The 22,028-nt window shown below is 40.8% G+C and overlaps 1 protein-coding gene across 1 annotated transcript; it reads left to right on the top strand.

Moving 5' to 3' along the window:
* Positions 1–1,270: 1,270 nt before the first annotated feature.
* Positions 1,271–21,283, top strand: mfsd2ab (major facilitator superfamily domain containing 2ab). Its single transcript, XM_047384443.1, has 14 exons — positions 1,271–1,495; positions 5,000–5,125; positions 5,724–5,848; positions 9,468–9,591; positions 10,285–10,363; positions 10,454–10,629; positions 10,768–10,855; positions 11,265–11,383; positions 12,739–12,822; positions 14,775–14,858; positions 14,953–15,065; positions 15,163–15,306; positions 17,617–17,793; positions 18,846–21,283. The coding sequence occupies exons 1-14, from the start codon at positions 1,406–1,408 to the stop codon at positions 18,895–18,897; spliced, it is 1,581 nt and encodes a 526-aa protein (XP_047240399.1). The 5' UTR covers positions 1,271–1,405; the 3' UTR covers positions 18,898–21,283.
* The last annotated feature ends 745 nt before the right edge of the window (positions 21,284–22,028 follow it).

The raw sequence follows: 22,028 nt of genomic DNA on the forward strand, positions 1-22,028 counted from the left end.
CCACACATAAACTGTTACGTCCCCGCCTCTCATGTGGTCACCAAAGCATTTACTACCGATTCTCTGGGAAGCCACTTTTGTGAGTTATTGAGATAAATATTTGTGAAAATGACCAAGAAAGCTGTTTTCAAATCACATTAGTGGACTTGTTCTGAGTGAAGAAGCATAAATTATAAACAAGTATTGAAGCATAACTAAAGAATAATACAAGTTTTCTGTTATTAAAATTATAGTTTAAAATACTTAATATGAATTGTCCACTAGGCAGGTATGAAATGAATACAAAATTATGCATAGTTGGTACGAATTGACCCATGGCAGACGGCGCCATTTTGTACCTGAAAAAGTCAGGAATGAGGCAACCAAATCTGCAAAAGTACAAAATACAAAATGATCAGCACTCAAACAAATGAGCAAAATACATACATGTATAAATGTTTTGCTTATTTAAAACAAACTTCTACAAATTTTTTATTTACATTTGCAAACGATATTGTGCATACAAGAGTAGTCAATGGGGCAGTGGGGAATCTTTCAGATTTATAGAGGTGTATGTGAATGGCATTCTGACGTTATAATAGAAAGATTGATAACAATGTATACATCATGTTTTTATATAGTGTGCTCTGCGTCACTTGATTGTTTTTGTTTACAAAATTGCAGTTTAGTAAAAAAAAAATCATTCTTTTTCAGATGGTTAAAACAACTCCAGTGAAATCTTTAGACTTTACATGTACAAGCAAGGAAACTGGGATTTACTTCAAGAGAAAACCTTAATTAAAACCCTAAAGTTTTAATTAAGGAAAATTAAGACGTCTAGTGGTTTTATACATGAAAAGGTTTATGTGCTTCCCTTAAGCATGAGCTTCGAAGATTGAGCAATATGGAAATTGTAGACTTGTAACATATTTAGCCTATAAAAAACTAAAAAATATAATAATGTACACGCTTTCAGCTTACCATAATTGTAAGGATCCAATGATTAGGAAAACGTAAATAATAATAATAATAATTAGTATTATTACAACTGAAAACTGTAAAGTAAGATTATAGCATTCATGATTTGTCCACTATTTTGCTTACACATACTAATAGAAGAGTTTCCGGGGAATTTAGGGAGAAATGGTTTTATCATCTTGTCGCTGGGATAAAGCAGCAACCCGGTCTCTGGCTGAGGGGGCGGGGCTAGACGTGGGGTGAATTGCACGTTTTGAATGGGGGCGGGGCCTAGAGAGAGAAAATTACTACACCGTCGTCGCATCCTCCCCTCAGTTTTCAAACACTTGGTTTAGAGGGAAGGTACTACAGGCGTGGTTGCTCAAACCTTATTGAGAAGACTCGTTTTAAATCGTGTTTGTTTAACGAAGCTACTTGCTGTTTTCCATTTTCCGTCCTTTTTTTTGCGATGGCCAAAGGAGAAGGAGCTGAACAATACTCCAGTGCCAGTTTATTAAATAAATCGGTCAGCTCGGATTCTGTCAAGCTCCCAAGAAAGGTAATATGAAGGTATATGAAAAATATACAAATATCGCTTTGGGGGTGTTTCATTACATATATTATTGAGCTTTGAAGCCAAAAACTCGGATATGGCATGTTTCTGGGAGTGTATGTTGAAAACTGGAATGAATGGAGCACCCCCCTTACCGGCAAACTGACGTTTTAAGGCTATGAATCATGTAGGGTAAGGCGCGCGACGTTCACTTTGATCTTTTCATACATCGACACAACGAAATATCTACCATTATCACCGGAACACTACGTTTAATGAATAAAACAAAAGATATAAATGATGGATGGAAGCACTGAAAATGTTTAATTCCCTCATAACTCGGACCATTGTTGTCGCATATTGGCGTAGCTTCATACATTCGCAGCAAGCTAGATGGTTAATTTGTCACGTGCATCAAAAAGTCTCTTTAAGAAAATTACATTTTAATTATAATAAATAACCCGCCTTAAACTATGATATAAATCTGTCTTATGGTGTTGTCGAACAATATATAGAGTAGTATATGTTCAGTAATAACGTGACACAATAATTTGCATTATTATGCCAAGATATGATGAAAATTTGCCTTGGGTATAACTCTACTGTCATAGGAAAAAAGGATGTGACCAAAGCCTGTATGTACTTATCCGCTTTTTTTGCAAAATACATTCTTTAACTAATTGAATTTCCAAGTAATTTCGGAACAATACTATTTCCTATAGCTCTGAACGCAGCATGAAGTGTCCGTTAAGGTGACGTGTCAGACACAGCTGAGGTAGTTAGGAGATCATCTGAGAGAAGTCCCCCTGCTTTTCTCTCTGCCTAAGTTAAATAGAGCAGAGTCGTGTGAAAACAAAAACTAACCTAGTTCTCAGCAACTTGGTTTGGGAAAACACCCCGTTTTCTTCTTATCAGTGTACAGTAGTAACATATAGTAACTGATAGCACTGATATATATGCTGTATACAGTCAGTGAAGTGATAAAAGTGCTTGCAGCCTCTGAGGTAGTGTTAAAAATCATTTTTGTGTCACCTTCTCATTTAGATGACATAATTTATTTCATAAACATTTGCTTTCAGCTAATGCAGAATGCGATGAGAGCAATCTCAAAAGGCTCATAATCCATTCATTGTGCGTGTTTTAAATAAACAGGAACTTTTAAAACGTCACTGCGTCCCACAATGTGTTGACAGTGATACTTCAGAACTCGCCAATCCCCAATCAGTTTCTGATTGGGGATCCGCTGGTCACAAATTGAAAATCTAATATGAAAATATATATTTTTCTCCCATTTGCGAAAGAAGTTGAAACTAAGAGCCCTCACTGTTTTCAGTGTATAAACTTATCAACTAACCACATATCAGTATCTGCTAGGAAAAACCTGGTCAGCGATTCTCTAGGATGAATAAACTAATAACACATTGCGTGAAATTTGGAGGCTATAGTTGGCTTTTCAAACTAATAATCCAGTATTCCATATGAAGTTCCATATTGTTCATTTTTGGTTTATATTTGTTTATTTATTAGTCAGTTTCGCAGTATGAATCTCTCAGTAAAACGCTTTTAACTTTCTTTATTTTGTGAAATTGGTCACGGAAATCTTCCACCTCCTCCGATCAGGCTTTTCTTGCCCAACACTGATTCCAATGTCCTTAGAGGTCCGATGTGGCGATATAAGGCCCGTAACACACAGACCAGAGAAAAAGTGCTGCAGATCCTTTGATGGAGGCAGAATGTTATAAGTCATCTGAATATTAAGGAATTACATGCTTATAACCCTTTCTGCAGTAAAGTATATGCTGTTGACATATATCTGATTTAAATACACTCAGAAAAGTGCAAAGTACACACTGTTGCTTGACCAAAATAGTGGGCGTTTTTCGTTTTAAAGCATTCAATTGATCGGGAGAAAAACGGATCGATTGTTCTGTATTTGACCTGCCTTTCAGGTAGAACAAGTGTAGAACAATTAAGCAAGGAGGAAAACACTGTCAAGTTTAGCTTCTACTACAATGGCAGATATTCTGAGAATAAATGCTCGTGTCGTCACGGAGACGGGTTTTGTTCAGCTAGAGTGCATTTGTGGCCCAAACAAACCAAAGTTAAGTGTATCAACGAGGCAGAAACCTTTTTACTTCGGCTCTAGAAGCAGTGGTATTACACTGTGTTGAATTATTTAAGGCAAGATGAAATATTGTTTGCCTACTTGTGACACTTGTTGAACAGGGAAGGGTGAAAATGTTCCTGTGTGGTTTAGGATTATTTTCATACACAGGTGCGGCTCCTAACTGTTGCCCTGCTTTTTTTATGTTATGTTTCATTTTGACAAGCCCAAGTAGGTGCACAAGTGTCATCGCCGATCCCAGGGCTCTGATTGGTCAGGAGGAGGGAGTGTTCTCACCTCGCTTTCTGCGGTCAATTTGGCAACTTTTCCCTTTTGGGCTATTAACTCAATCCAGACTGCTGCCAAGGTGCTGTTGCCCTGGCAGGGACCAACAAGACCAACAACACTGATGTTGACATGCCCCGGATCTAATCGCCTCAAGTTGTGTGCTGCCATTAGAGGGGCTGTTTACAGTCTTGTCTGTTGAGATAATAATTATGTTGACAGTGGAGAAATTGGGGAGGAATTGACGCTTGTTGAAGAATCAAAGCTTGCTTGTTTCCCCGTGGCTGGCTGTCCCTGCCAGTCTCCTGCCAAATGCACTACACTCTGCTTACTCTTTATGGCCAAATGGAACTCTCTTGTGCTTCTAAGACTCTATGGTGATTGGGTATTTAGGCCAGATTTCTTATGAGACTCTTTAAACATGTTTTTCTGTCCTAATCTGAGCAACGAGAAAGTGGCAAAACTGATGATTAAGGAGTCTAGACAAAAATGCGAAAGTCTCCCATTTATATCCCTTGGAAATCTAATTACACAAAACTATAACTACTAACAGCTAAGCAAATAACTACAGAGGACTCATCGGAGTCTCTTACTTGATACATAAATATCAGATGCACCCGTCAACTGACCAGGGATCGGACATCTTTTGTTCTTATGTGTGATAGTAATGAGGGGGAATAAAAAATGGCACACATTTTAAAGTCTATTTATTAACATGGAGAATGTGCCGGAGTGATTGTGGTCATTTCTGGTCATATGGAGCACAGAGTAACACAGTGCTGCCCCTCCCTACCTGTTGCTGCACACTGACAGCAGGCTGGCTGAAAAAAGGCAAATGCTGTTTGTCCCTCGCTTACAAGGCAGACAAATTTGGGCGTTTGGAAACATTTGCGGTCGTTAAAAACTCAGACACTCTAATATCAGCTTGTTATACCTGTTTACGTACAAAGAGCAGAATGGCAAAAATCATTCTGCTCAACAAGCACTTAAAAACTGCTACTAAATAGATATTCTAAACTCTGTTTCAAAGCAAAATAACAAACAAATAAATGTTATAGATATAATAACTATAATGTTATTCCTGTGTTAATCAAGGCTCTTTGTTCCTTCTTTTTCTTCAGCACGAGCACAGGAACAGGTTGTCAATCTGCAACAAGATATGCTATGCAATCGGTGGTGCTCCCTACCAGATCACAGGAAGTGCCCTGGGCTTCTTCCTGCAGCTCTATCTACTCGAAGTAGCTCAGGTTAGTGTTTTTAAAAAGGCTTTTAAACTCCACGGTTCAGACATTTGGCACAGAGTTCCTAGTTCTTAGCTAAAGGCAGCCATGATTAGGTGGTGCAAACATGAACATGGTGTTCTCAGTGTTCTGACCCTCAACACATTGTGTTCTGGATGACATACAGACTTCAGGGCAAAGATGTTTCACATGAAGTTTCCATAAGGTGCACCTGCAGGCATTAAAGAGGGCTTGTTCTATAAATATTTTGGTGGGGGGACAATGCCAGTGAGATGAAGAGGGTCTTAGTTTAATAGGCTCTTTCACTAATCTGATGGTTCGGACATAGTAGTCTGTTAAGCCCGAGGCGTCGCAGGGTTTGGCTTTGTTCCCCTTCCAAGGCCGCTCGTTACAAGGCCCTTTGGGTGACACCGCATGGCACAGACTGTACAGTCAGGAGTGGAGCTTTCCAGTCAGACTGGTCTCATCTAGGACAGCTTACAATGACAGTTAGAGATGTTTTCAGCTGGAATGTCTACAGTACATACTTAGAAATCTGTACAGTAATTGCTCTGGGTATTCTGGGTTGCTCTGCATGTTTTTATCCTTTGTCTCTGTCTTGCAGTTGGATCCTTTCTATGCTTCAATCATTCTGTTTGTTGGGCGAGCTTGGGATGCCGTAACGGACCCCACAGTGGGCTTCCTGATCTCCCGGAGCCCGTGGACTCGTTTTGGACGGATGATGCCCTGGTATGCCTTTTTTTTTTTCTTTTTTTTTTATATAACACTGATCCTGCTAAGACTTTCTAGTAGATCTCTGTGAAGGTTGGGGTTCTGCCAACCAGTTTCCACAACCCTGCTGGTGAGGCCCCGTTAAGTAACTCGTTCCCCTGTTGTCATATATTTGCCACTACCACAGCTTAATGGGGGGGGGGGGGGGGGTATATCCAGTCAGACTGTACATGTGTCATTGTTTAGGGGCGGGGCTTAGAAAACCTCCCTCACCTTTTTCTGAAGAGGTCACTATGAGGCAAACTAGAGTTTCTCCTGTGGATCTTCCTCAATACCCTCATATAGATATGTACTTTCTGTTTCATCTTTCTGTATTTCAGTCTGTGGAGGGATTACCTGTGAAATAAATTTACCTGAAAGAGTCCAGAATAGATTTGTGAGGCTGGAACAACAAAGGTGCTGAGTCTGAACAAAAAGAGCTTCTGCAGACCCTTGTCCAATGGCAAGAACCTTTGCATGGCTTTGAGAAATTTAACTCCTACCTGCTACAGAACCTACTTTTTTTTGTAGTACGCAATCTACTATTCAGAAAATATATCGGCTCGTGTACTATAATGTGTTTTCTGACAGGATTAATACTTTCTAGCCCCTAGATGATACCCTCTAATGTTTTTCACATTTTGTGTCGTTTCATCCACAAACGTCAAGACAAGAGTTTATTTCTCGATAAATGATTTCAAAATGTTTGCAAATGTATGTCTGAAAAATAGTTTTGTGCATTTATACCTTGTCCCCCTTTCACGCTGATGCCCCTAAATAAAAACCCATTGCGACCAACTACCTTCACAAGTCTACATCTGTGAGCAAACGGCATGATAAACACATCACATGTAGAGACGTTTATTGCAGGTGTTTGGTTATGAAATCATATTATAACCCTGAGTTTGGCACGGTGAAGCGTGGTGGTGGCATGGTGCTGTGGGGGACAAATACAGGACAATCCTGGAAGAAAATTGAACAGAAATGTTTGTCTCTAAATGTTCAAAGCCTTCTGATCCTGTTTATTTTACGTTACATGTTACCAGCCTCACATGGCTGTTGATTGATTAGTGTAAAAAAAAAAAAAATTGAAGAGTTAAGCTGCAGAAGAATCCAAAGTAGCAGACCCTCCTGAAACCTTTGGCACACATTTGAGGGGGCATGTTTAACACAGAGAGAGAGCCATGGGGTGTAGGGTGTCAGTGGAGGCTCTGATTATAGAAGCGATCATCCGTCTCCTGTCAGCACATCACACTGTGTGATTTTTAGGATATGGAAATGGGCCAGTTGAGGAAAAGGTGAGAGGGGTGACCGAGTGCAGAAGAAGGTAAATGTCTGGGTGGTCTGCACTTTGGCTCCTGTCAATGGTACCACAGGAAGATGCAGTAGAAGCAGTTGCTTCCACCTGAGCTGCAAAGATCTGTTCTTTCCTAGAAGGTATAAAGCTCATCTATGCAGACTTTAAGTCCAGATGTTTTAGATCTGTCATGTAGGATACTGATGTGCTGGGTGAGACGCATTTCCTCCACTTTTGATGCCGTCACAGGGTGGGTGTGTGTGGTCGTGAGAGTAGGAATGCTCGACATGCTCAGTCACATTATCTGCAGCTCAGTTGTATAGATGAACGAAGCAAACGGGAACTGGGAGGAAGCATGCAAGCCCCATCATTGTGAAGGCTGTGGGGGGAGGGGGGAGAGCTCTCATTGGTCCAACTGAAACACACCACCTGTCTGGGCCAATCACGTCTCAGCAGAGAGCCTTGTAGGATTTTTAAAGAGTGGCTGAGGAATCCAGAAGGTTACTGCAGTTCAGATTTCACTTGCAGAATGAGGCTCTCTGTTGCAGCAGAGCGAGAAGTAGCTGAATGCTTTCTGGGATTTCTTTAAAAATAAATACAGGGTATCTGACTTGTCCAAAATAAATGTCAAATTCGGTAGAGGGTAAATATGTGGCTTTTCTGCCTTACCGCTCGGGCATTTCGGGGAAATTTGTATGCCTTTTTAACATTTCTTATTTCTAAAATTATAAAAGCATAAAATCAAGAAGCCATGGCTTTGGAGCCCAATAAAATGGACCGGAATTAAATCGCACCTGTCAGTAGGACAACTTCTAACAGCTTTGTGGGGCCTGATTTAAAAGCTGTCACTTGTTGACTTATCTTTCTGAGGTGAAGTTGTGTTTCCCTAATCAGCAAAGCTATAAATATGCCTACAGCAGTGGCATCAGGTTAGTGCTGATATGGACCAGGGTGTCAGCACAGCTCTGTAAGGACAACTGTAGTTGTGCAGTCAAGATTATTACTGTAAGGAGAATAATTGGGAAGGTGCATAACAGTATTGTTTAAAATATTATTAATGCAGTATTATCATCTGCTGATATTTGGCTTAAAAGAAAAACTGGACATGATGTTTGATCGCGTGTGTTCAGAGTAATTGGCACAGAAGATGCATTTACATTCCTGTGAGCATATCTTTGCTGGAACATCTGCTGGAACGTGACCATATTTACTAGCTGCGTGTCCCGCCTTCCCACGAGGGTACAGTTAATGATATCACAAACACAGCAGAGCAGAGTGAATGTAGCCCCACCTGACTTTTCAGGCTCCTACTGTGCCTCGGTGGTACATTAGAGTTATGGGTTTAAGTTAATTAGCAGCAAGTTTGAATTCAGACAGGCTTTGTTTGGAGTCTTGCCAGCAACTTCATGGGGGCACAGAGGCTGTCACTTTGTTTATGTACAGTTATGACTGTTGAACATTGTAATATGTGCGTGACCTCATATCCTGTTTGATAAGACTTTATATATTCCCGTAGACAGTTGTTAGGCAAGCAGGGTGACCATTTCATTTGTTTGTCCATTAACCAGATAATTTTACTTCAATAAAGGCGAGGCTGAACCTGGAGGGTTGATCTGCATATTTTAAAGCAAAAGGGAGACAAAATGTGCAAAATAAATCTTTTTGTAATCCCTCAACTACCATCCTAATTGTGGCAGGAAATCTTTAGTAAATGATTCGTAAAGAAGTATATCTTGTGTGGCTGCATTCTTTTTCCTTTCAGCTGAATGTAACGTTCAGATCAGGCCATACAACAAAGACAAAATAATTTGGAGTTAACATTTTAACGTTTTAAACTTGGTGTTTTACTTTGATGATTAGCATGGTTAGCAGTGCTAAAAAAAAAAAAACGCAGGGTGTTTTATTTAGAGAATAAATCATCCTGAGATTTCCAGAAGTTTTTATTCTAAATCCCAAAAGAAATAAAATGGAGCAACTTTGCTGTACTCTGTCCAGCCGTTATGTTGTCTGCTGAAAGTCTTGCTCTCTCAGCCTGAATGACATCTTGACATGCTGTAGGAAATCTTGTTTTTTTTTTTTTCCGGGGCTTCTTCCAGGATTCGTCTTCACTTTTAAACACATTTACTGGTACTTAGCTAACTTTGTCTTTTTCACTCTGTAACAACGTTCACAGAGAATAGTCTTGTTGAAACAACCCATTATCTCTTGTGAATGGTGTTGTTTGAGAAAATGTTTCTTTTTTTTTTCTGCTTATCCACATTTTCAGTCACTGATGCTGCTATTCCTTTCAACAATCTGCAGGATCTTACTCTCGACCCCTCTTGCCGTGACGTCCTATTTCCTCATATGGTACATCCCCCCCTTTGAAGATGGCAAAGTCATCTGGTGTATTTTCTTCTACTGCATCTTCCAGACCCTACAGACTGTAAGTAGCACAAACCCAAATCTGAGTCCATACTTACTCACATGCAAGATAAGTTTATATAATCTCATCAATGGACTGTATTCAGGGCTTTTAAAGACTTACTTGCAAACTTTGCAAGTTTGAAATTCTTTTTTTTGTTGTTTTTTGTTCTCTAATCCTCTCAGGGTAAGAAATATAGATGCAGGCTCAAATATACGCACACACACCCTCTGATGCTTGGAGAAATGTCTGTCGAAATTGGAGCAATTTGGAAGTAGCCCTCCCTTTATTATGAAATTGGCTTTGTGCATTTCACAACAATCGCTGGTAGTGACAGCCCCACAGCATGATGCTGCCACCGCCATGTGCAACAGTTGGTACAGAGATGTTCATGCACATGACAGTGTCACAATCTCACCAGTATTGTATACACAGTGTAAGCAGAAGATATTAAGGAGGCAACACTAATCATGGTACAAACTAATTTGGTCATTGTCAAATTTTAGAAGTTTGAACTTAACATGAACCTTGAAGGAAACTGGAAGTTTGAAGTTTACTTTAAAAACCAGGAAGTTAGAGTAGAGTTAGTCAATTAGCTTCAAACCTAATTTGTTCCAGTGGATTTTTTTTTTTTAGGCAGCTGCTTTTTTTTTATTATTTCTTGTTTGCATGACTAAAAACATGGATCTGATTTTTTGGTTTTCCAACCATCAGTGCTTCCATGTGCCATATTCTGCCCTCACCATGTTCATCACTTCAGAGCAGAAGGAGAGGGACTCTGCTACTGCGTACCGTAAGTCAGAACTCAGCATGCAGAGAAGCTTGCTTTCTTCTAAAGCCAGATCTCCTGACTTCATGTGTTTCCATTGTGTTCTCCCATCAGGGATGACGGTGGAGGTTTTGGGCTCCCTCCTCGGCACGGCCATCCAGGGACAGATCGTGGGCATGGCTCACGCTCCCTGCCTCCCTGGACCCGGGGAAATCGTGGCAGATCCCACCAATTATTCTGCTTTTGTCAGCCAAAATGAGTCGGACCACTCCATATCCCTGCACCACACGGTAAACACATGTTGTTGATGGCTTTAATTTATCTTGAACAGCATTGCTACACAGTGCCTGATGTGAGAGGTCAATGTGAAATTTGGATTGCAAATGATGCTGCCTAAATATCATCCTCCTCCTCTTTTGTTGCTGCAGAGAACCGCATACATGATTGCATCTGCTGTCATCTGTTCACTGTACATCCTCTGTGCTGTTGTCCTATTCTGTGGCGTGAGAGAACACGGTGAGTGCTCATTTCTTGAAGTGCATCCATCTGACAGTAGGCACTCCACACATTTCCTCGCTTCAGATTTTACTCGGAACAAATGAAACGCTCTCAGCTGCGTTAGTTGATTGGCTGCAGATAAACCTACATCACGTTTCAGCTGTCGACCAATCAGGACACTCGGATGTGGCATGACTATGGGCTGATCTGTGTGAACAAGCGCCAGCTGTGGTTTAACTCGGCAGCCTTGTGACGTTTAATGGGTCTAATAAGCCAGGTTTGTCCAGTAAAGGATGAGCTGAAAAGGCAGCTGGATGTGAGAAATGTACAAAGAAAACACAGACAGGGTCCTAAAGGGGATTTCTCATGTGGAAAGTTCATGTAATTTGGAATATTTCACTAATCACTGTTCTGTTTTTTTTTTTAGAGGCAACTGGGATCAGGTCGAAGCCTATGCCCTTCCTTCAGGGAATTAAGATGGTGATGGGATATGGACCATATGCCAAACTAGTCATGGGTTTCCTCTTTACCTCACTGGCTTTCATGGTATGTATTGATCTACATGAAGTGAAAATAAAAAGTCCAAACAGCCCTGTTGAAGTGGCAGGTTTTTGGGACCAAGAAAAATAATTTTAGAACGTTTTCCACCTTATTTTTTTTTTACCGTGTCCTGTCCAGCAGAGTATCGCTCAGAATTGTTGTCTGAGTGCCAAGAAATTGCCCAACAGATTTACTTTCACAAGCGGAGCATCACAGCTAATGCTTTAAAGCTCTGCTTGATATTTATAAAAGAAACATTATTATAAACTTCTTTGGGAATATTTCAATTGTTACGGACGCGGAGACTGAAATGAAAAGGAAAAAAGAAGCTCAAAAAAGAGAGAGATGGGGGGGGAGAGAAAAGCAGGAAAGAGTGGAGGAGAGAAAGAAGGATAAAGAGAATACAAGATTACACCCTGCTTGCTTGTATACCTGCAGCTGGTTTTTTTTTCCACCTTTTTAATATGGAAACCTGTCCAACTCAATTGGGGGGAAAAAATCCCAGAATTCTAGGTCTATGAGTGGGCCCAACCTTAAACTAATGCTTTGTTGTAGCACCTTTTGATTTAATTGCAGTCCTGTTTTTAGGAGTTCTTCATGGTAAAGAGGAGCTTTCCAGAACTTTAATCGTCTTCTGGTGAAGCTTTATTGTCATTTCTCTGGATCTGGTTGTTGTCATGCTGAATGACTATGTTCAACAGCCCATACTATGATGCTGCCACCGCCGTGTGTCACTGTGTGTTTTTGTGCCAAACATACCTTTTGGAAATATGAAATAAAAGTAGAACGTCCCTCCTTTAAACATGACGACGACTGCCTCCACTGTGGACCACGTCATGCCTCGGAGGTTCTTGCGTGCCTTGCTCCCAACTGAGATCACCCTGATGCTCTGGAAACTCTAAGATGACCGCGGCTTTTGGTGTGAGATACGACTTAGAACATGTGAGCAAAAGCCTCCTAGACCAGCTGAGCTTTGTTTGGGGTTAATCAGAGGCACGTTAAACAATGGCAGGTCTGTCCTCTGTTTAAATGTGCTTATAAGAAGTTATTTAGGTTTTTCATTTTTCCCGTGAAAACATTTATTTTTTTTTTTCCAACTGGGGTTTTACAAGTTTTAGGTCACATTAAGAAGAAAAAGTTCTCAAATGACTTCACTTGGCCTCATTGTTTTTATTAGTGGGGTGTAGACTTTTTACATCCTCTGCATTTTACCACCTACTTCCAGTTATTATTTCATACCCAATTGGTCTGCTTCCTGTTTAAGTCTGTGTGATGCTGGTTTGTGCCTGTCTGTATTTACTCATCACGCTGCACGCCTTGCCCCAGATGTGTGTTTATTTCTCTGTGTTTTCACCCCACAGCTCCTGGAGGGAAACTTTGCTCTCTTCTGCACCTCCACGCTGGGTTTCAGGAACAACTTCCAGAACATTCTGCTGGTCATCATGGTGAGCACTCGCTTTACTGTACAGGTGGCATTCTCAGACGAGCAGAGACTGCAGATGCAACCCAGAACAGTCAATGTCCATGGAACAAATGGAACCATTAGCGGACAAAAGCTGTCCCTCCCAAGGCGAGCACATAAATTGTCTCCATTACAAGGCCTGCTCTGTGGCTGGTTATAAAGCAAGGCTCCTGGCTGCCTCTTTCGGTTGCTCAGAGTGCCTCTGCCTGAATGCCGTGCCATTCCCACAGATGGTGAAGGAGCTGCATTGTTCTCTTGTTCTGTGCCCCCGTTTGATATAAACCTGAGAATCAGTCTCCAGATCCCCGACACTTATTCAAGTCAGCCAACATCACAAGCAGCAGTGCTACGGAGGGCAAAGGTCCAGGTTAGTGAGGGTGAAAAGATTACCTGCTTTATGCTGTAAGCCTTTACTGTATGGAAAGGATTTTAGAGCCAGTGTGGGCACCTTTTTAATGTAAGTACATCACATTCAGTGAAATGATTTCTGAGAAAGCAGCCCCACTTGAAATGTCACATAATCAGGGCTAATCCTTACCTTCTGTCATTTAGTGAAATGTCTGGCTAATCTGATAAATCTGACAGGAATACAGAGTCAGGACATTAATGTCTTGGAAAAAGTATGAATATTATTTGAACGTTTTTATCTTGTTAGAACCACAAACATTTTGGTTTTTTTTTTTGTATTTTTTGTAGGTGTATTTTCACACCTAGAGACTAAAATTCTTGCCAAGTTGTCATGGCAACATTAAAGCTTAGCCAGATGGGATGGAGAGCATCTGTGCGCAGCCCCTTTCAAGTTTTACCACAGATTCTCAACTGGTTTTAGGTCTGGACTCTGATTGGTCCCCTCTAACAGAGTTCCTTTTAGGATTGCCCCGAATTTACCACCATTCGTCTTCTCATCAGCTCTGACCAGCTTGCCTGTCCCTTTCCAAGAAAATCATCCCCACAGCATGGTGCAGCCACCACCGTGTTTCAGCGTGAGGATGGTGTGTTCATGGTGATGCACAGCTTGATGCAAAAAGAACATCTTATGGCTTGCTTCCCACAATGGCTTGCATAAATGTTAGCATCCCCACAACATTGTGTTTCATTGTGTCTGTGTTGGTGGTACTTTTCCATGTGACATGTAGGCGAAAACGTTTTGGTCTCATTTGACCAGATCAACAAGTTTTTCATATTTCTATCTGTGAAAATATAGAAAAACGTTTTCTTTCTGCTTCACTAATTAGGCGCTCTTTTGTTTTGGTTTATCTCCTGAAAACCCCCAATAAAACACTTGGGAGTTTGTGTTCCTAACATGATGCTTAAATTCCTGGATGAAGACGCCAAAGGTTGAATGTAAGGAGACACCGTGAGGGAGCAGCAGCAGCTTCATGAGAACCTGAGGCATGCAGCAGATTCTTCTTCTCTTCTTCATTTAGCCGGAGTCCACCGAGGCCGGTAGTGTTTTTTAGATGATGAAAACCTTGTTGGCTGACAACTGTGTTTTATTATACCAGAAGAAGCTGATGAAGCCCCAGGCTGTCACACGCACGTCTAACTAATGCAACACCTGAAAAGACTTGAAAAGGAATCAGAAATGACGTGCCAGGAAGAATCCGGCTCTGAAAGGCTTCATAGATGACTTGTAGAGAAAGAGTCGCATGTGGGCTGCTCACCTTTCAGAAATGGAAAAATGCTGTTTCACAATGACTTTTTGTTTTTCCTGCACTATAGTATAAACCTCAGGGGCCAAAGGTGTCACCACCCCCCATTCAGATTTCTGCTTTCTTAGATTTGCTTTGGTTGGAGCTTTATGAGGCCTCATTATATCCCATTTGGGATCATTTTCAAAAGAACTGCAGGGATACAATACAAGGTCTTTTGTTGGAATTATAAGATCTTATTTGCAAAAGATGTTAATGTTTTCTCTTTTTTTTACCTATGCAGTTATCTGCTACGCTGGCCATCCCGTTCTGGCAGTGGTTCCTGACTCGCTTCGGGAAGAAGACTGCAGCTTTTGTCGGCTCCTTGGTAAGGCCTTGCATCCTCTCCAGATCTGGTGTTGCATGTAAGAGTGGGGATTATTGTAGGAAGCGTCATTCTCCTGTGATTTTCTTCCTCCCAGTCTGCCATTCCCTTCGTGATCCTGGTGGTGTGCATGAAGAGCAACCTCATCATCATCTACGTAGTTTCTTGTGCCTCTGGTGTGGCAGTGGCTGCAGCCTTCCTGCTGCCCTGGTAAGTCCCGCACTAATCCCTCACCTGGATTGCATTTTTTTCTACTATTCACACACTCGTGAGAAGCTTTAGTGAACCTTTTTGTTATCCTCCTCAGGTCCATGCTGCCTGACGTGGTCGACGATTTTCAAGTTCAGAACCCCAACTCCACGGGGCACGAAGCCATCTTCTATTCTTTCTACGTTTTCTTCACCAAGTTTGCTTCTGGCATCTCCTTGGGAGTATCTACGCTGAGTTTAGAGTAAGAGCTCGCACAACGAGAAACAAGCTCACATTGTAAATTATTCAAGGCTAGGGACTGCCTTTTATGTACAAAATACATCCAAAAATATATGCAGTGATTTCATTATGCTAGCCAAATTAGTCTTTGTGTGCAGCAACCTTGCCCTGTCTCTGGCACCTCTAAACCAGAGGAACAGGATGACATAAATGTTTGTTCTTTTAAAACTGTCCAACCTCAGGGTTCCTCCTCAGTCTTAAAAATGATGGAATTTGATTGGATTATTTCTAAATCTGGATAAGAATGAAAAGATGAAATCTATTTTAGTTTTAATTCAATTCAATTCAAAAATACTTTATTAATCCCAAAGGGAAATTAAATGTTGTAGCTCATGAAGGTTTCTTCAAAGAGCCGTTGTAGATGCTAATGGTTGTGGGCAGGAAGGATCTCCTGTAGCGTTCCGTCTTACAGCAGATCTGAAGAAGCCTCTGACTGAAGACACTCTGTTGTTGTAGGACAGTCTCATGAAGAGGATGTTCAGGGTTCTCCATAATGTTCTTCATTTTATGAAGAATCCTTCTTTCCACAAAGATCTCCAGAGGTTCCAGAGGAGTCCCCAGAACAGAGCCAGCCTTTTTTATCAGCTTGTTGAGCTTTTTTAAGTCCCTGGCTCTGATGCTGCTTCCCCAGCAGATGATGGTAGAAGAGATCACACTTTCCACAACAGATTTATAAAAGATATGCAGCATCTTGCTGCAAACACCAAAGGACCTAAGCTTCCTCAAGAAGTACAGTCTGCTCTGTCCCTTCTTGTAGATGGCTTCACAGTTGCATCTCCACTCCAGTCTGTTGTCCAGGTGAACACCGAGGTATTTATACTCCTCCACCACCTCCACCTCTTCTTCCATGATGGAAATAGTTTTTGACTTATTCCTGTTTCTCTTAAAATCTACAATCATCTCCTTTGTTTTAGTCACGTTCAAAATGAGATGATTGTTTCCACACCATGCCACAAAGCGATCCACCACCTTCCTGTACTCAGCTTCTTGTCCATCTCTGATCCACCAACAACTGCAGAATCATCTGAGTATTTCTGCAGATGACAGGAATCTGTCTGATACTGGAAGTCTGAGGTGTACAGAGTGAAAAGGAATGGTGAGAGTACAGTCCCCTGTGGTGCTCCTGTGCTGCTGACTACCTGGTTAGACTCACAACCCTTCAGTCTCACAAACTGTGGTCTGTTTGTCAGGTAGTCTTTGATCCAGGAGATTGTTGAGGCCTCCACCTGAGTCTTCTGGAGTTTCTGACAAAGCAAATCAGGTTGGATTGTATTAAATGCACTGGAGAAATCAAAGAACATGATCCTCACAGAGCTGCTGGCTTTGCCCTGATGACAGTGGGTTTGTTGAAGCAGGAGTATGATGGTATCTTCAACTCCAACTCCACAGCGATAAGACTATTTTATTTTTAGACTATTTCTCAAAGTAAAACAATCTGGATTGCTGAAGAACCATTAATAAACACGCCTTTAAGAATCAGAAAAGGGTCATTTCACTGCTGTTTTTAGTCTCTAGATTGTTTTCCTTTAAAATTCAAAGTGGACCCAAAATATTTTTCCTGGTTTTGATATGAAGGCATGAAGGAAGCAGTGATATTTCCATTGCTGTTTATTTGAGGGCAGGGTGGAGGAATTACTGGTCACAATATGTGATTTAAAGTATCTGTATTTAAGTCCTGTCCAGATCTTATAAATATTACAGATTTGAACTGATCTAACTGTGTCCAGATGCCGAACACAGTGGCCTATCCCGTTACTTCCCTGCTGAATCAGAAACACTTCAGCAGTGTGTTGTTTTATGATTCGGGACAAGAAAAATATCATGAAGTCCAATTACGTTTTTAGTTTTTACTGAAATGTCCCTAATCTTCAAAGAAAAATACTGATTTAAAAAACAAATCTAGAAAAAGTGTGAAATTTTGAAATGGAAGAATTGTAGGAAGAGCACATGTTTATAGTCTGGTACCAGTGGCCAGGCCATGTCTATTCAGGGCTGATTTGTTGGTCTCTTATCAGAACTTTATATCCAGTGCCCTGGCTCACTGTATGAAAGGTCCAAACAGGACTGAGTCAAATCTCCCAAATCCCAGATCAAAGCAGGAATTCCTTCGCTCATTCTGGGTTTTACAGTAAATCAGCTTGTGGGAATCAGATGACCAACTGCTGCTGAGCTGAATGTTTAATCACTGATTTTCTGCTGTTCCCTAATTCAGTTTATGTGACTTACTGCGAAGGTTTGTTTGCGATGCGTAACTCTTTCCCCTTCTTTTCAGCTTTGCAGGATACATCACCAGCGGTTGCTCCCAGCCTGAAGAGGTGGACTTGACCTTGAAATTGTTGGTCTCGGCCGTCCCTGTGGTCCTCATCTTCATCGGCCTGGGAATCTTGTACACCTATCCCATCAACGAGGAGAGGAGGCAGGGCAACCGCAAGATCCTACAAGAAATGAGGTTAGGCCTTTTGGGCTAAATGTCTTAAACGGTTACCATGGGAAATATTTTGTCGGTTTAAACTGAATCTGCCTGTAAAACCAGATTGTGTGACCGAGCTGTTGTTATTTTCATACTCACTGAAGAGGAAGAGAACACCAAGTATTAAATGTAGTTGTAGTGTTATGGCTGTTTTTGTCCTGATGCACAAGGAAAGTAGCCCTCTGCCTTCAGCAGCTACTAGCTGGCTAGCGGCTAATGCTAAGTAAGATAACTTGGAACCAGATGTTTGTGTCATTAAGAGGCTTTTAGCCTGATGCAAATACACAATCACCTTTTTCCTTAAAAGCATCAATAGAGCTGATTAACATAAACCTTCACAATAAGAGCCTTAAGACTACATACTCTGCCCTGAACTTCGGTGCATTTTAAAGATAATTAAAACAGCTCCCAGGATTCTAACTGCTTGCAAACACACAAGAGTTTGTTTGCTGGGTGCACTGGGTTGTTTGGGCTGCAGACTGGGTGCTCGGAAAAACTCCAGGAATGATTGGTAGGTGGGGAGGTATTTACTTCTGGCGGTCCCATGTTTATTTCGTAGTAATTACTTTCACCCTTAAAATCAATGTTTACAGACCATCTCTGGGAGACACAGGTTGGCATCTGTCCGTAAAAACAAATCATTTAATACACGAAACATTCTGTGGGTTTGGGAGAAAATCTTTATTTATTTCTTTATTTTTTATAAAGGAAACAAATAGTACAATAAATAACAAAAATGTACAGAAGTAAAATTAAAGTATGTGTCATTATCTAAAATCAATAAAATGAATTGAAGTAAAAGTAGAAAGTGAAATGTGTAAAAAAATGAACATTTGTGCTGCAGGAGAACTGAATAATTTTCCAGGCTCTACTGCAGTAACCCAAGGTTGTAAAAATACATTTAGCATGTTTTCAACACATGTTAACGAACTGTGATGATATTGATAATGATAATCGATCATGATGCTTCAGTGTGTGGTCCACATGACCATGAAGCCGAACTCATGCTGAAATCTCTTATTCTGTTGCAGGGACGAGGAGGATTCGGAGACGGACTCCACAGAGGTGGCTGAAATGATCTAGCACTCTTAATAAAAGCCCTTCTGGACCGATCGGTTGACCGAATGACATTTTTCACTGGATGGGACCAATGGACCTGGACCCGGGCCTGTCGGATCGCACAGACACCGCCTCGGCCAGTCAATGCTGCTGCTGCTGGTCCAAGTACAAACCTATGTGAGCCAGGGCGAGGCCTTCCTGAAGACATCCCGTTCCTCCTTTTCGTATTCGTGATGTTTTCCCGGCATGACGGTCATTCGATCAGCATCGCCTCACCAAGCCTTAGCTTTTTGTACAACATACTACTAAGTACAGTGTGAGAATCTTATCCTTTTACCGGTTGGTCTTCAATGAAATTGCACAAAAAGGGTGAATTTGCATCAATGGTGCTTTTCGCTGGAGCCGAGCAGGCTCCTCTTTTGTACGTACAACACTGAACATTAACGACCATCAGCGCTGCAGGTGGAAATGACTTCACAGCACTGAGTTATAAACGTCAGGAGAAACGGCGATTCTGCCTTAATTTCTGTCACATTTCAGAGGCGGTATTTCAAAAACGAACAAACTGACACGAGTGCCAATCGCTCAGCGTGGTGTAACTTAATATCTCGTCATAGTTTACAACAAAACAATCAAGAGGGTCAGTCTGTTTGCTTCTTCCAGTCTGTTTGCGTTTCGTCTCTGTCACACTGGCTGCTGGTTTTCCGTCGGAGGAAGCTCTGACGATGTGCCATGAGCCGCTACAGTGGTGAGCGCAGTGAATTTGCACAAGAAAACTGCAGAGCTTATCCAGTCAACTGTTTTATTTATAACCGCTACTGAAGACGACGTCGTCTCTTAATGCTTTAATTTCTTAAAACGGAGCGAAACGGAGACTGCAGCTGGTATTAATGTCTAAATATTATTTAAATATTTATTAGTTTGCTTTTACAGTCCTCCTCCTTGCAGTATTTAAACCTATTTAAGGCCTGTACTGTTGTTCTAACCAAAACTGCAAAGCTTTTCATTTTGTAAGATTCATGCACCTTTTGATGCATGTTGCCATTACTATAATCTTACAGTAATATATAAAGTTTTCACACCCTGTTAAAACACCAGGTTTTTGGGGCTTAACAAAAATTGGACCCTGATGAATCACTTCAGTACCTTTTCCATCTTTAATGAGACATTTATTCAATCTTTTAGAGGGTTGAAGAATAAAAAGCTGCAATAACCTGGTTTTAGAAATGTGCTCATCCTTAAAATGAAACCTTGTTGAAGCACCTTTAGAATCAATTTCAGCATTCAGTCTTCGTCGGAGGCTACCACATCTCTTGTCCACAGTCTTCATTTTAGAGACTGGTTGTTGGTAAATATTTTTTCTGGACTCACCGCCATTCTGAAAAAGATCTAAAACCTCTTGAACTTTAGCTTTCTAGTCGACACCTAAATGTTTCCGGGCAAAACCACAGTGCTGTTTGGGACTGGTCATGACTCATGATCTCACTCACCCTGATAAAGTCCAGTTCCATCTGGAGACATGTTATCCCAGAGCATGATGCTAGAATTGAATGAAACGTATTTGTTTAGGGCTTTGCACACTTATGGAACCAGGTTATCACAGCTTTTTTACTCTTTCCATTTTTTCCCCTGTTTTATTTAATTTTTTTAAGTTGAACTGTTAAAGAAATATGTTCGACAAGGTTTTGAAATGATTCATCTCAATTTTACGGCATAAAAAAAACCTGCCATTATAACAGGAGTGTGTAGACACTTTTTACCTCTGCTGACACTGTATGCATTAAAAGGGAAAGCATGCTGCTGTGGTTGGAGAAATTAGGTTTCCTTCTATTTTGAATGTTTCATTATTGATTGAAACAACCAGAACATATTTAGTGATCATTTCAATCCTCAAAATAATAATAATAAGAAACCTAAGAGGACTGGCATGTTTCATATCTGTTGATATGGAAATGTGTAAATGTGGTGTCATATGTAATACATACGGTTACATCTTGGATGTGATAACTAAGTTGCCATAGTGATTATGTTTGAATGCATTAACCTCGATTTCTCTCTTCATCTGTCCCTTCTGATTGATACTCTACGTGCCAACATCACTCACTGATCCTGTAGTTATTGTACATCCTGTAAATGTTTGGTTCTCATCGATGTTTTTACGTTTCTTTTTTGTGCATTTTTCTCCTGACTGAGGCTGTTGACAAATGTGTGAGCTTTAATCCCACATGGACACACACACACACACACACACACGCCTTGTAGACTTGCCTCATGTGCATATGTAAATATTGTACATAAACTTGTAAATAGATCTGATATTTGTGTATGCAAGTGAATGGACTTCTGTACGCTGTACTGTAGTTATTTAAAAACGAATACTGTGGAAGAAAATAAAAGCTAATTAAATGGACTGGAAACATCTTATTTTTTTTCTGAAGATATGTTAAGAATTTTTTGTTTTTTAATACTAAAAATGGACCAAAAACAAAACCTCACAACATCTGCACATCAGCGGAGGAAGGAAACCAATATCATTCACACGTGCATCTCAGTAAATTAAAATATTTAAAAAAAATGTGTTTCAGTAATTCAATTCAAAGCATGAAACTTGTATATGACACACCCAGATGTATTCGATCATTATGGCTTCCAGCTAATAAAAACTTAATGGAGAGTTGAGTGGAAGGAAAAAGTTTGATAGAAAATGGAACCTTGAGATGATGGTTAGATATTCAAGACGAGGTCTGTGGCTGGAGTCAGAACTTTAAGAGACACCACATACAGTTATATCCAGGATGTGAGTCTCACTGTACCAGAGACAATGTCGGAAACATTTTTCTGGTCTGAGGAGAAAAAAGACAGGGCTGCTCCTCATTTGAGATGATTTTTACATTTTGTTTCAAATGAAGTTCCAGAGTCTGGTTGAAGAGAGAGTCAGTGATGTTTGGGGTGCCATGTCATCTGCTGGTGATGGTCAACTGTGGTTTCTGAGGTCTGCAGCCATATACCAGGACATCTGTTAACAAACTTTATGGAGATGCTGGTTTCATTTTCCAGCAGGAAGTGGCACCTGCCTGCACTGCCAAAGGTACCAAAAGCTGGTTCAGTGACCATGGTGTCAACTGGCCCGCAATATATCCAGATCTAAACCTCAT

Source organism: Girardinichthys multiradiatus, chromosome 13 (genome assembly GCF_021462225.1).
Source record: "Girardinichthys multiradiatus isolate DD_20200921_A chromosome 13, DD_fGirMul_XY1, whole genome shotgun sequence".
Taxonomy (NCBI): Eukaryota; Metazoa; Chordata; class Actinopteri; order Cyprinodontiformes; family Goodeidae; genus Girardinichthys; species Girardinichthys multiradiatus.

What these genes read in the sequence shown, in the direction of transcription:
- mfsd2ab (XM_047384443.1), top strand. Translation starts at nt 1,406, where the DNA reads ATGGCCAAAGGAGAAGGAGCTGAACAATACTCCAGTGCCAGTTTATTA. An exon ending in GGACTCTGCTACTGCGTACC is followed by an intron (nt 10,364 to 10,453) that starts GTAAGTCAGAAC and finishes TTCTCCCATCAG; the next exon opens with GGATGACGGTGGAGGTTTTG. An exon ending in GCAGCCTTCCTGCTGCCCTG is followed by an intron (nt 15,066 to 15,162) that starts GTAAGTCCCGCA and finishes TATCCTCCTCAG; the next exon opens with GTCCATGCTGCCTGACGTGG.